The sequence below is a fragment of the Rutidosis leptorrhynchoides genome, chromosome 4, assembly GCF_046630445.1.
Source record: "Rutidosis leptorrhynchoides isolate AG116_Rl617_1_P2 chromosome 4, CSIRO_AGI_Rlap_v1, whole genome shotgun sequence".
Taxonomy (NCBI): Eukaryota; Viridiplantae; Streptophyta; class Magnoliopsida; order Asterales; family Asteraceae; genus Rutidosis; species Rutidosis leptorrhynchoides.
The window spans coordinates 452095353-452106390 of record NC_092336.1 but is presented as its reverse complement, the minus strand read 5'-3'; the positions used below and the strand labels follow the sequence as shown (position 1 = coordinate 452106390).

Below are 11038 nucleotides of genomic sequence, written 5' to 3'. Positions count from 1 at the left end.
GAAAATTGTGAACATTTTCTCAACAACTTTTGAATTTTGAATAGTTGAAATTGAAAGATGAGTTGTTGAAGCAACAAGTTTATGTGTGGGATTTGTATATGTGTTTATACACATAATTTCTGTAATAGAAAGTGCAGAATTAAGAAACACTCAATCTAGAGTTTGTGAAGTTCTAAAAAATTTAGGTTGGATTTGGTGAGAATTGGGGAAGGATGTTAAAGGGTTGATTTTTCAAAGTTGTTATAAGCGGTTGAGAAAAAATAAAATTTCCTTCTCGATTTTGGGTTCTGTTTGCAGGATCGTTTTGGATTTTGAGCCCATGGTTACAAATTTGGTAAAGTCATAGAATCTGAAGTCTTACTATGTCCTGTTCTACCACAATTGTCCACATTTTCATTTTGTAATGTCCCATTACAAGTGTTCATATTGTACTTTTAATCAATGAATGAGAAGAGGTTATTTTGGAGAGAGAAGATTTCTGATCGGTGAAGAATGAAGTTAGTGAGATTTCTTAAAACTGTGTGCAAAAAGTAAATGGACACTTATAATGGAACGGAGGGAGTAATATGTAATAATTTATACAGAAGTTTGGTTCGAGTGGTATGAGACTGGGATTCAACTTGGGATACTGTAAATCCAGGTTCATTCTCAGTCCAAATAGAGAGTTTTTAACTTTGATGATACTACAAACATTAATGCGCGCTACTTTAAAGTCAAAGATATTATACCCTACTAGGCTACTATCGTTAGATAAATGATAAAAACCAAACCGAAGTTAAAAAACGGTTTTCGGATCGAGCGAAACCGAAACCAAATTTTGAATTCGGTTTTCGGTTCGATTTTCGGTTTTGGAAATTTTGAATTCGGTTAAACCAAAAACCGAATTTAAAACCGAATTCAAATAAAATAATGTAATGTATTTAATTATTATATTTAATATAAATATTTTTATTATTTAGTATTGTAATGTATATGTCGATTGGCATGTTCCCGCCCATTCCCACCCATCAGCGCCTGGATATTTGGCCCAAATATCTTAAATCTTAAATTTAATTGAAAACAAGTAATCCTAAATTAAACTTTTACGATCTTTTGTACAGCATGATTTGCTAAATCTATATACACCATTTTTTTAGTATATCAGTGTAGATGTAGATGATGACTCAAAAGTCAAAAGTGATATATGATCTTTTGATACTAAAACTCTAGATAGATACATCATCAGTTAAACCATTTTTGTTAAAAATGAGTATTCATTTGACACAAAAAGTATGTATTTTGAATGATATAATCATCTTTGTATGCTAATTGATACATTTTGTTAAATTTCATATATTTTTTTAGGATTTTCGGTTTTAACCGAAACCGAACCGAAACCGAATTTGATTTTCGGTTTCGGTTCGGTTTTACTTTTGAATTCGGTGTTCGGTTCGGTTTTCGGTTTTGCTCAAAAAAATTTCAAAACTGAATACACCGAACCGAATAAACCGAAAACCGAACCGATGAACACCTCTACCTAAACAGTCATATTGCGTAGTTAGTATTCTATTTCACTTTTTCATTTTTATTCTCCAATTTAAACCAAACGCACTCCTAAGTAATAATTAAATTTCATTTATTTGAATTAAATTCTTAGAGCACAAGGTGTCCGTGTCCTTGCACCAAGGTCCATTTCAATGTTCAAAATGGACCTTGAAATTGACTAATAGTGTGTAAAGTGGATGTGTCCACAATATCCATTTCAGTACCTATTTTTTATTTTTTCAATTGAGTTTTAATATTTTATTTAAACTAATTTCATATGATAAAAACAAAATACTAAAATGAAATTCATAAAATAAACTACATTACATTTATGATAGAGTTGTGTGGAGTAAAATGAGAAAATGGTGTAATATTTATAAAAATAAAAACGGCTAGTTTTTTAAATCCAATTCAAAACGACTAGTTTTTTTAAATTCAATTCAAACCAACAGTCGAATAGCCCACCGTCGCAGGCTCGACCTTGACCACGACGCCGAGGTCGACGTCGTGCCGGTGTCGACCGACCATCGATCTCACTGTCAGTTTAGGGGGACGGCGAAAGTGACTCCCGGACACCGTGTGCTCTTACCATTCTGAACCATTCTACTCATAATGTATGATATACAAATTCTTTTATTCTAAGATTTTCCATGTTCAGGCTATCCGCAACCAGAAAAATGAGTATTTCTTATCCATTTTCCTAGCAACTACAAGGTATGTTATCAGTGAGGTATCCAAACATGAGATGGATATTAAAAGCTATCAATATAATCATGAACCTCATTAGGTACTATGTGTCATGTATACGTCTATAATAATAAATAATAATAAAATAAAAATATAAAACATATAATGTATAATAAACTTCTAATAAGACAAAACTATGATGTACAAGTATAACACGGCAGGTTTGTTACCAGAAACAAAGGGACACTCTATTAAAAGTTCAAACTAAGGGTGGCAAAACCACAATAGTCTGAATTAGTCAACTACACACTAAAGAACAAACTACAGAAAGTTTCTAAAAAAAGAGAGAGAGAAAAATGCGGATTAGAAGAAAATCATACAAGCATTGATGGCTACAAAAGCATCGCATGAAGCAGTATGATATTGTAATACAGTTCAGTGCATGTCATCTGCTACTTGAGAACTCCGTATGCCCCAAAATGAACGCGGCTTAAGCGCCTTATTTTTAGTGGTGAAAAGCCAGCCCATCTGATATTCACAAGTTGCACAATATGCTACCGTCCATGCATATCTGTCCATAACAAACAAATTCCATTAATGTCAATCCATTAAACATGACCCGGTCAAACAAATGAGGTCAAAATGGGTCGGGTCAATCCATTAAACATACCCAGGAAACCAACTATACTCTTCTGTGGCTACACCAATAAGTGCCAAGCCTCTTGCTTTAAGAAGCGTCATTATTTCATGCACGTAGCCACTTGGATTCACATATGCACCAAGAGGACCATCCGTAGACATCACCAACATGTCACTACGGTTCGCGATCAAAGTCTGCAACAATAACATACTTTGCTATTGATTGATTTTACAGTTTAACAATATTATGATGAATGTAATGAAATAAGATGTGTGACTAATACCTGACAACTTCTACATTTAATTTGGTCAAAATTTTCAAGCAACTCAATTTCACGCCGCAGCCTATAAGAAATTCCATCGATCTCTAGAAGCTCTTGTCTCGTTGATTCTGAAACGGGAATCTTACTTGCAACATGAAATGAAAGTAGACCAGGTTTCCTCACAAGTACATCCATATTTGGTGCCCCTATTATTTTTCTCCACATATCTAAAAAAAAAAAAAAAAATAAATAAATAAAATTTTATAAGTATCACAAAATAAGTTGTTCATTTACATTAAAGATCATCATTTGAAAAAAAAAACACAATTTTTTTTACCCAAGAAGTCAAGACTGCAGAGTCTGACAAAGAAATATATATATTTAATAATTTATAGTAGAACAAATAATTTAAAACAAATATATCAAAAATTATATGATGTTCTTTATTATTATTTTGATAAGTGCAATTGCTCCAAAATGATTAAATGCTAAACTTAAATGTCTGTCTGCCAAATAAGAAACAATGGTAACAAAATGTAACATACCTGATAACCTTTGAGCAAGACAATAAGAGTCATGCATATGGTAAACCCAATTGGGCCAATAAGCTCTTGGGCATTCTCTAACACCATGTAACGAGTGATTTCTACGAGTCACCCGACTATTATTGCCGAAACGTAATGTGCGAATAGATTTTTCGGATTTAGTTTCAGGTTCAAACACAAGCCTCTCATCATCACTACTTGTTTCATCACTAAACAATTCATAACGACGTGAAGAAAGTGCTGAACTATGCAATCTCCGTTCAGTTAGTGATAATTCGCTCTCATAACTATCGTCTGAATCATGATCCTGGTTTTCATGAACTAGTGATTTAGAATGAGCAACGTTAGCTGCAGACAGATTATTTAACGGTGTTAAGCGTCCAACAGCATCTTGTGGGGTCCTCAAAGGCAAATCTTCTTCGATTATTTGAATCTCACCACATGGCTACAAAAATTTTAGTAATTAAGCTTAAACAAATATATATATATATATATATATATATATATATATATATATATATATATATATATCAAGAAATATAATATAATATATAATATATATAATTTAATTGATTAGATTAATGGGGAAAATGAACACGTACTGCTCCTTCAACTTCAATCCAACGACGTTTCAAACGAAATCGCTGTTGACCACGGGCAACTACATTTATAGAACCATCGTCCAATCGCCGATATTGCCGAATCTGAGACGCACAAAAATAAAAAAATAAAAAATGATACACTGAAGTATAACCAATCTTGGTCGAATGTAACTTATATAAAGCCAAAATTCAATTTAAGTCAGAAAAAAAAAACATTAAAGTTTCAATACTCTTATTTAAGGTGACAAATTTTATATACTTTTTGATTCAAGGTAATATATGATCGAGTAACCTGCCAATAATGATGATGTGAAAGCTCACGTGTCATAAAATTTTTCATTAGGTTAGTACCTAAAATCAAAAAATTTGAAACTATGTTGGCCTTGGCTGACGTAAAAAAAAAAAAAAAAACTTGGTTACCTAGAATGAAAATTAGACCAAAGCCCGTTACTTTTTATGCAGTTACAGGTATATTAGACTATTAGAGCAAGAATTATGCCTATACCTCAGCAGTTGTCCCTGTGTTTGAAAATCTTATTCTCCCATTGTCATCGTCCCTATAAACACGAACCTGAACAATATTTATAACATGATATCCACACAATCACAATAACATACACTAAGAGAAACATATTCAATATAATTAACATACCACCCCGATAGTGTAAGGAGCTTCAACTTGTCTCAGTGCCCTATCCACAGCAGCTACAAAATTAGGCTGAATGACTCTTAGAGGAAGAGTCGCCTCTGGAAATAAAACTACACCTGATATTTCAAATAAATGTATAAAATAATTAACCATAAGTTGAAAAATAAAGCAAATCTCATAAAGTATCATATACAAAATACATACCTTCAAGATAAAATAGCGGTACATGCAATATGACACCACCGTCCAAGAAAGCCAGTCTATTATGAGTATCTTCAACCTCTGATATATTTAGTTTTAAGCAACTGGTTAGACCTTTTTAGTATGAACAAGAGGTTGTGATAAAAGCTTGTGAGATGCTTACCACCAAGATAAGAATGCATGGATGCCAAAGAGGTATTAAAGGTAAAACCGCTAGTCGCCAAAGGCCCACCGAATGTACGGTCACTATTATTGAGAAAAGCAGAAAAGCATGATAAGGAATAAAATTTAGAAAATAACCATAACACTATGACAAAAAAACTGGAAAAGGCCATTTATTTACATGCAAGTTACCTAAACCAATATCACCCCATAAATCACTACAAATAGCTTGTGACACAAACTTAGAACTATTATGGTTTTCAAGATAATTTGATAACCTTATCGAAACAGAGCATCATTGCCCTATTTCCTCTTCCTCAACGCACATTCTCATACACTTTTCAATGATTTTATAGACACTATAAACACCTTAATCACTAACGAGCAAAAAAGTTACATACACAGATAGCAGATTTAATCTTTAATTGACCAACATAATACTAGTTTTTAAACAAGTATCACATGCATGTAGCCAAATTAAAAAAATAGTCCAAGCAAATTCCCACTCTATTTATGAGCTTATAAACAGATACTACTATAACCACAACATATGCACAACTAATCAGCTGCAAGAATAAACAATAACAGCCTATGTTCATTACTCTTTCCAAATTTTCTTAAACCTAGTACATATTCAATTATTCATACTACTGAATAATTAGCAAGAATTAGGCACAATTCATACACGAAACTAGTTAAAAACCCTAAATGAAACCCTAATCAACAAATTTGATAATCCGATCTATGTAAATTGTATACAAACTAACCTAATTTTACAAATTAGACATCAAATCAATGCTACTCCTTAATATTTAAGTTAATTTACATTACACCAAATGATTTAATGTTCTTACGCATAAATTAAAAACCCTAAAAGCCCTAATTTAACAATACATAAATATATACACATCCAGTCAATACAAATAGACCTAATTTTAGCAATATATACATCGAATCTAATACAGACTGTACACAAATTGACCTAATTTAAAGAATTAAACATCGAATCGGAAATTTAAGAAAGTATAAATTGAAATATACTCATTTGGATCGTCATCGGATGATTGATGACCGTGTTCAACCTCTTCAATCTCTAATTCTTCAGTATCGAGCTGCCGAATTTGTTCGATTTGATACAGTTCTCTTTCTAGAATCCTCTGCTGACGATCTCCTTCCATTTCATTCACCCGCCAAATTACAAAATAGTTTCCCTCAGATATATGTTGTATGCAAGTAGTGGTCGATTTGGGCCTATTTTGCCAGGTGTGCTATTATGTTTATACGGAGGATCTTTTTAGTTAGAGTAGCGGTAAATAGGCTATAGGCTAACATATTTATTTTTAAAAAAATGCTAATGACAATCTAGAGTTGTCTAGATTTGTTATTAGGGGATTACGACATACAAAATTTGATAAGATTCAACTATCTCCCAGAAAATAACTAATTCATGTAGCACAATATTTTGCACCAATTTTATTCTAATTTTTAAATGATAATTCTAAAAGTTGTCATTAACATTTGTTTTTATTTTTATTAAAAAAATATACATTAGTGTATATATTAAGTTTTCTTTGGATAAGAAGATGAAATATATAAACGAGTTCTTTTCTCAAAAAAGAAAAAGACTAAACAAAATACACTAAACAAGCATAATGATGGTTATAGTTTTGATCAGTGGCGACTTCAAGTGTTACCAAAGGGGGTCCTATGACCCCATTAAATTATTCTTTTTTTTAAATAAGATACTACTAAAATTTTGTAGGACACCACTAAATTTATAGATAGGATCTCATATATTTTTAAAATTAGTGGTTTTTACGAAAGTAAATAGCCATTCTTTAGAAAAAAAATTTTCAAAGTACCACTCAAATTGTACAGGACCCCACTGAGTTTTGATCCTAGAATCGCCACTGGTTTTGATTAGAAGAATGAATATGGTTGCTATGTGCCACAATGATGTATTTGGATGTTATCCTACATAGGTGAGAGAAAGAAGTTGGAGGTAGATGACTTGGTTATAAAAGGAAGGCTAAGTATACATTACAACTCGCACCAATCAATACAATTTAAGTATTTGATTATTTCTTACTTTCTTACTTTTTTTTAGAGTTGTATTAGTTAAATACTTTGGAGAGTGTAGTTTGCTTAAGAGAGTCGTCTATGTCATTGTAACAATTTGTGATATAGTGAATTTCTCTCTTTGGAGTCCCGTGATTTTTCTCCTGTTTTGGAGTTTTCCACGTTAATTCTTGTGTTGTGGATTGTTCATATTTCTTTACTGTTATTGTTGGGCTGGGTGGTGGGAATTAGTGAGGCCGTAATATCCCAACACATAAGCGACATAACTCAAGAAAGCAAACCAAAATTGAGCCAAGACGCTAACTACCTGATCAACCATAGAATAATCGGGTCGGGTTCGGTCCATGCTTGACATCAAAGAAGGGGGATTTAAGGGTCAACTGAGTTTAACTCTCCGGTCCGGAGTACCCTGAATAACCCCTTACGAGATGATGATCTCAGCAGGGGTGGTCAAAACATAGACCCACCATCGACGGGTTGTCCGGTTAATGATGGCTCGCGCTGGGTTGCAGGGTTTATGTTCATAGAACGTTACCTGTATATCAAGAGTGTCCAGTGAAATGTTGTATGTCCGGTAGCGCGGGTATAAAGGCGCTACGTAGTAGGCGCTTGCTGTTAATGATATGGTATGTGTGTGTATATGTGTGTGTGTGTGTGGAATGAATCTTCCATCCCTTACCTTGTGGATTAAGTCTGCTATTTATAGGGTGATCCTTTTTGTCTTCTATTGCCACATAATAAGGTTAAAAGGATTGTGGCCTGCGAATAGTACATCCTTGAGTGAGCTAAACCGACAAAAGTAAAAAGTGTTTTGTCGGACCTGATTCTTGTCTGCCAGATGCCCTCTGCCAGCTACAGCATCGCCTGACATGTATATGTCACCTTGGCTCTTACGAAGGATCTGCATGGATTAGTGACTTGAGTGCTCATTCTTTCAGCGCGCGTCATGCATGGCATCATCTGGTGATGCAGTTTGATGCGCTACACGAGCTGATCGGGATGCGTATCATTAAGTCCCCCTAGTTCAATGGTATGCGCGATGATTGTGCATGGCGTTGAACTCAACTTATGACCACCGTCTGCTTACTCTGCGCCAATCATCTTTTTATTTAAATAATGCTTTTGTCCTGCTGCATTAAATGCAAAGCAATTCAGGCGCCGCTTGTCAGTCTGCTATAGTGACCGTGCTGTCACTTCAGCCGCCTTTTGTTACCTCATATTTCTTCCTTTCCTTCTTTTTGACATGTGGCTCCACCTCCGCCATTCATTTTTTAACCGCCCTTTTTCAACTTCCCTTGGGATGTCTTCGATGTTTTTATTTTCCTATAAATACCTCATTACCTCCTCTTCATATTTTTACTCTCTTTGCCTTCTTCGATCTTGCACAAATCTTCTTGGCTCACTGCTCATTGCTTCTTTGGTTTCGACTTTAACTTTTTTCAAGTTAGCACGCGTTTAGTTTCTTTTGCTTACAGTATTTTAATTATATTGTTAATAGATGGCATCTTCCTCTACTGGTGAGCCTCCAAATTGCGGGGGTATTAGGTCTATTATGACCGAGTGCCGGATTGCGCTATTGGTATATTGGTATCCCTCTTTGCGTGATCTTCATCCATTAGCGCCTCTTCCTGGTCAACGCGCAGACACCGTTATTGCCGATAAGGTTACCGTGTATCGGTAGGTTATGTTGGAAGGGAATTTGCGCTAACCTTCGACTCCATTTTTCATGGCAGTTCTTAGCCATTTCAATATTGGCATCGGTCAATTACATCCATATAGCACTTGCCGCGTCACAGTTTTTGAGATGATCTGTAATTTCTACAATTTTTCTCCCATGTTAGCGTTATTTAAAAACGTGTTTTCTTACCGTAAAAGCCAACAAAGTTGGTACGCTTTCAATGATAGGGTTAACTTTATGGCACCTCTGAAGGTCGGCGTCCGAAAGAAATGGAAAAATTCGTTCTTCTATATTGACGATTCTTTCATCCCTCTTGCCTTTCGAAATATTCGTGCATGGCACACAGAAGCTACCGATGCTCGACTGAATGTTAAACCCACGCTTTCTCCGGTCGAGCAAGAGAGGCTTGGGCACTTTATTTGTCATGACCCAGAAAATTTCGACTTATTTTGAACTTAATTCTCTAAATGATTTCATAATTCTGACACGATAAGCAAAGTCTGTTATCCTGAGTCTCAAAATTTTTGAACTGTTTACATACATTCATTTAACCTAGACCAGTTTTGACGATTCACGAACCATTATTTGTAAATAAATGTGTATAAATATATATATATAAATATATAAATATATAAATACATGTATATATAATAAATTAAAATAATAATATACGATATAATTAAATTGTTATTAAAATGAATCTATATATAGAGAGTATATTAAATATAATTATTTAATGATTATAATACTCTTTGATGTTCCGATTGATATTAAGCAGGTTAATTTCGAACTTATGTGATTTTAAAGTAAACGGTGATCCGAAAATGTGTTATATAAATTATAGACTTATTACAAATATATTTAGGAACTACTTGTTAAATTTTAAAACTTTTTATATTTTACCTGGGATCGAGCGCGGACATTTGATTTAATAATTTTAAATAATTAATGACCTTTTTTTTATAAAATAATGATCAGAATAAATAAAGATACTTAATATAAAATTTTGGGATTTTTCTGAGGACTTTTTATCCGCCACTGATTAACAACGGAGCATTAAATGCAGTCCGTGAAAATTGTCGGTACAATAGACAAAGAAGTGGCGGCTTTCAGTTGTTTAATATTTATGTTCTTCCACATGATCATGTAACTAATTATATTATATGCACATATACTATTTAACACTGTAACACCTAATTATTATATTTAATTTTCCTTATTTTGTTCTTCCATTTACTAGACTCTATATAATATACATATACATACTAATATTATGAATCATCACACCTATCTCGCTTCTATATCCTGTCAATTGAAACAACTTTCATCACCCATATTGAACCGACACCCCACACCTCCATTACCACTAAATCACCACCACACTACTATCGTAAACTACCACCATGATGCTCCATCTTAAACCACCACTTGCAAACCGAAGTACCACCTGTCATCTCCTAACTTCACAACGAATACCAACGAACCACCTTCACCATTTTCATCAAAACCCACGATCACCACAATCCTCCATAACCACCACCACAACCGTTAACTACTACTGCTTCTATTAAAACGATGACAACCACCATCAAAACTTATAACCGTGAATGCTCTCCTGTTTTAATCAAGCTCAACCACCACCAAAATTCCACTCCTCGATCTCTTCTATTTCTACCTTGTACCTGCTACACCTTCTCTTGTTTTGCTACTCAAAACAAAACCCATCCGCCACCTTGAAACCTTTACTCACGATATTACTCTTCTACTATTCATATCCAACAAAGACAACAACAAACCACCTTCACTACATTTACTACAGCTGCTATTCATCATCTTGTTCAAACCAATCTACACAACCATCATCGTTGTATGTTTCTATATTACTACTACAGCTATTTGTACTTATGTTTTCTTCTATTTTCCTGGTTAATCGAGCACTATATTGCTGCTACGTTCCTGTGTAATTCGAATAAATAAAATTACTGCTATGTTGTTGTTCCTGCTCGTTT

General features: G+C 33.9%; 1 protein-coding gene across 1 annotated transcript; it reads right to left on the bottom strand.

Moving 5' to 3' along the window:
* Positions 1–2411: 2411 nt before the first annotated feature.
* Positions 2412–6525, bottom strand: LOC139839452 (uncharacterized). Its single transcript, XM_071829514.1, has 10 exons — positions 6314–6525; positions 5274–5356; positions 5114–5191; positions 4913–5025; positions 4766–4831; positions 4261–4362; positions 3659–4103; positions 3135–3340; positions 2882–3045; positions 2412–2782 (listed from the first exon to the last, which is right to left on the bottom strand). The coding sequence occupies exons 1-10, from the start codon at positions 6448–6450 to the stop codon at positions 2647–2649; spliced, it is 1530 nt and encodes a 509-aa protein (XP_071685615.1). The 5' UTR covers positions 6451–6525; the 3' UTR covers positions 2412–2646.
* Between the last annotated feature and the right edge of the window lie 4513 nt (positions 6526–11038).

What these genes read in the sequence shown, in the direction of transcription:
- LOC139839452 (XM_071829514.1), bottom strand. Translation starts at nt 6,450, where the DNA reads ATGGAAGGAGATCGTCAGCAGAGGATTCTAGAAAGAGAACTGTATCAA. An exon ending in GGATTGAAGTTGAAGGAGCA is followed by an intron (nt 4,104 to 4,260) that starts GTACGTGTTCAT and finishes AAATTTTTGTAG; the next exon opens with CCATGTGGTGAGATTCAAAT. An exon ending in TCTTGCTCAAAGGTTATCAG is followed by an intron (nt 3,341 to 3,658) that starts GTATGTTACATT and finishes TTTTTTTTTTAG; the next exon opens with ATATGTGGAGAAAAATAATA.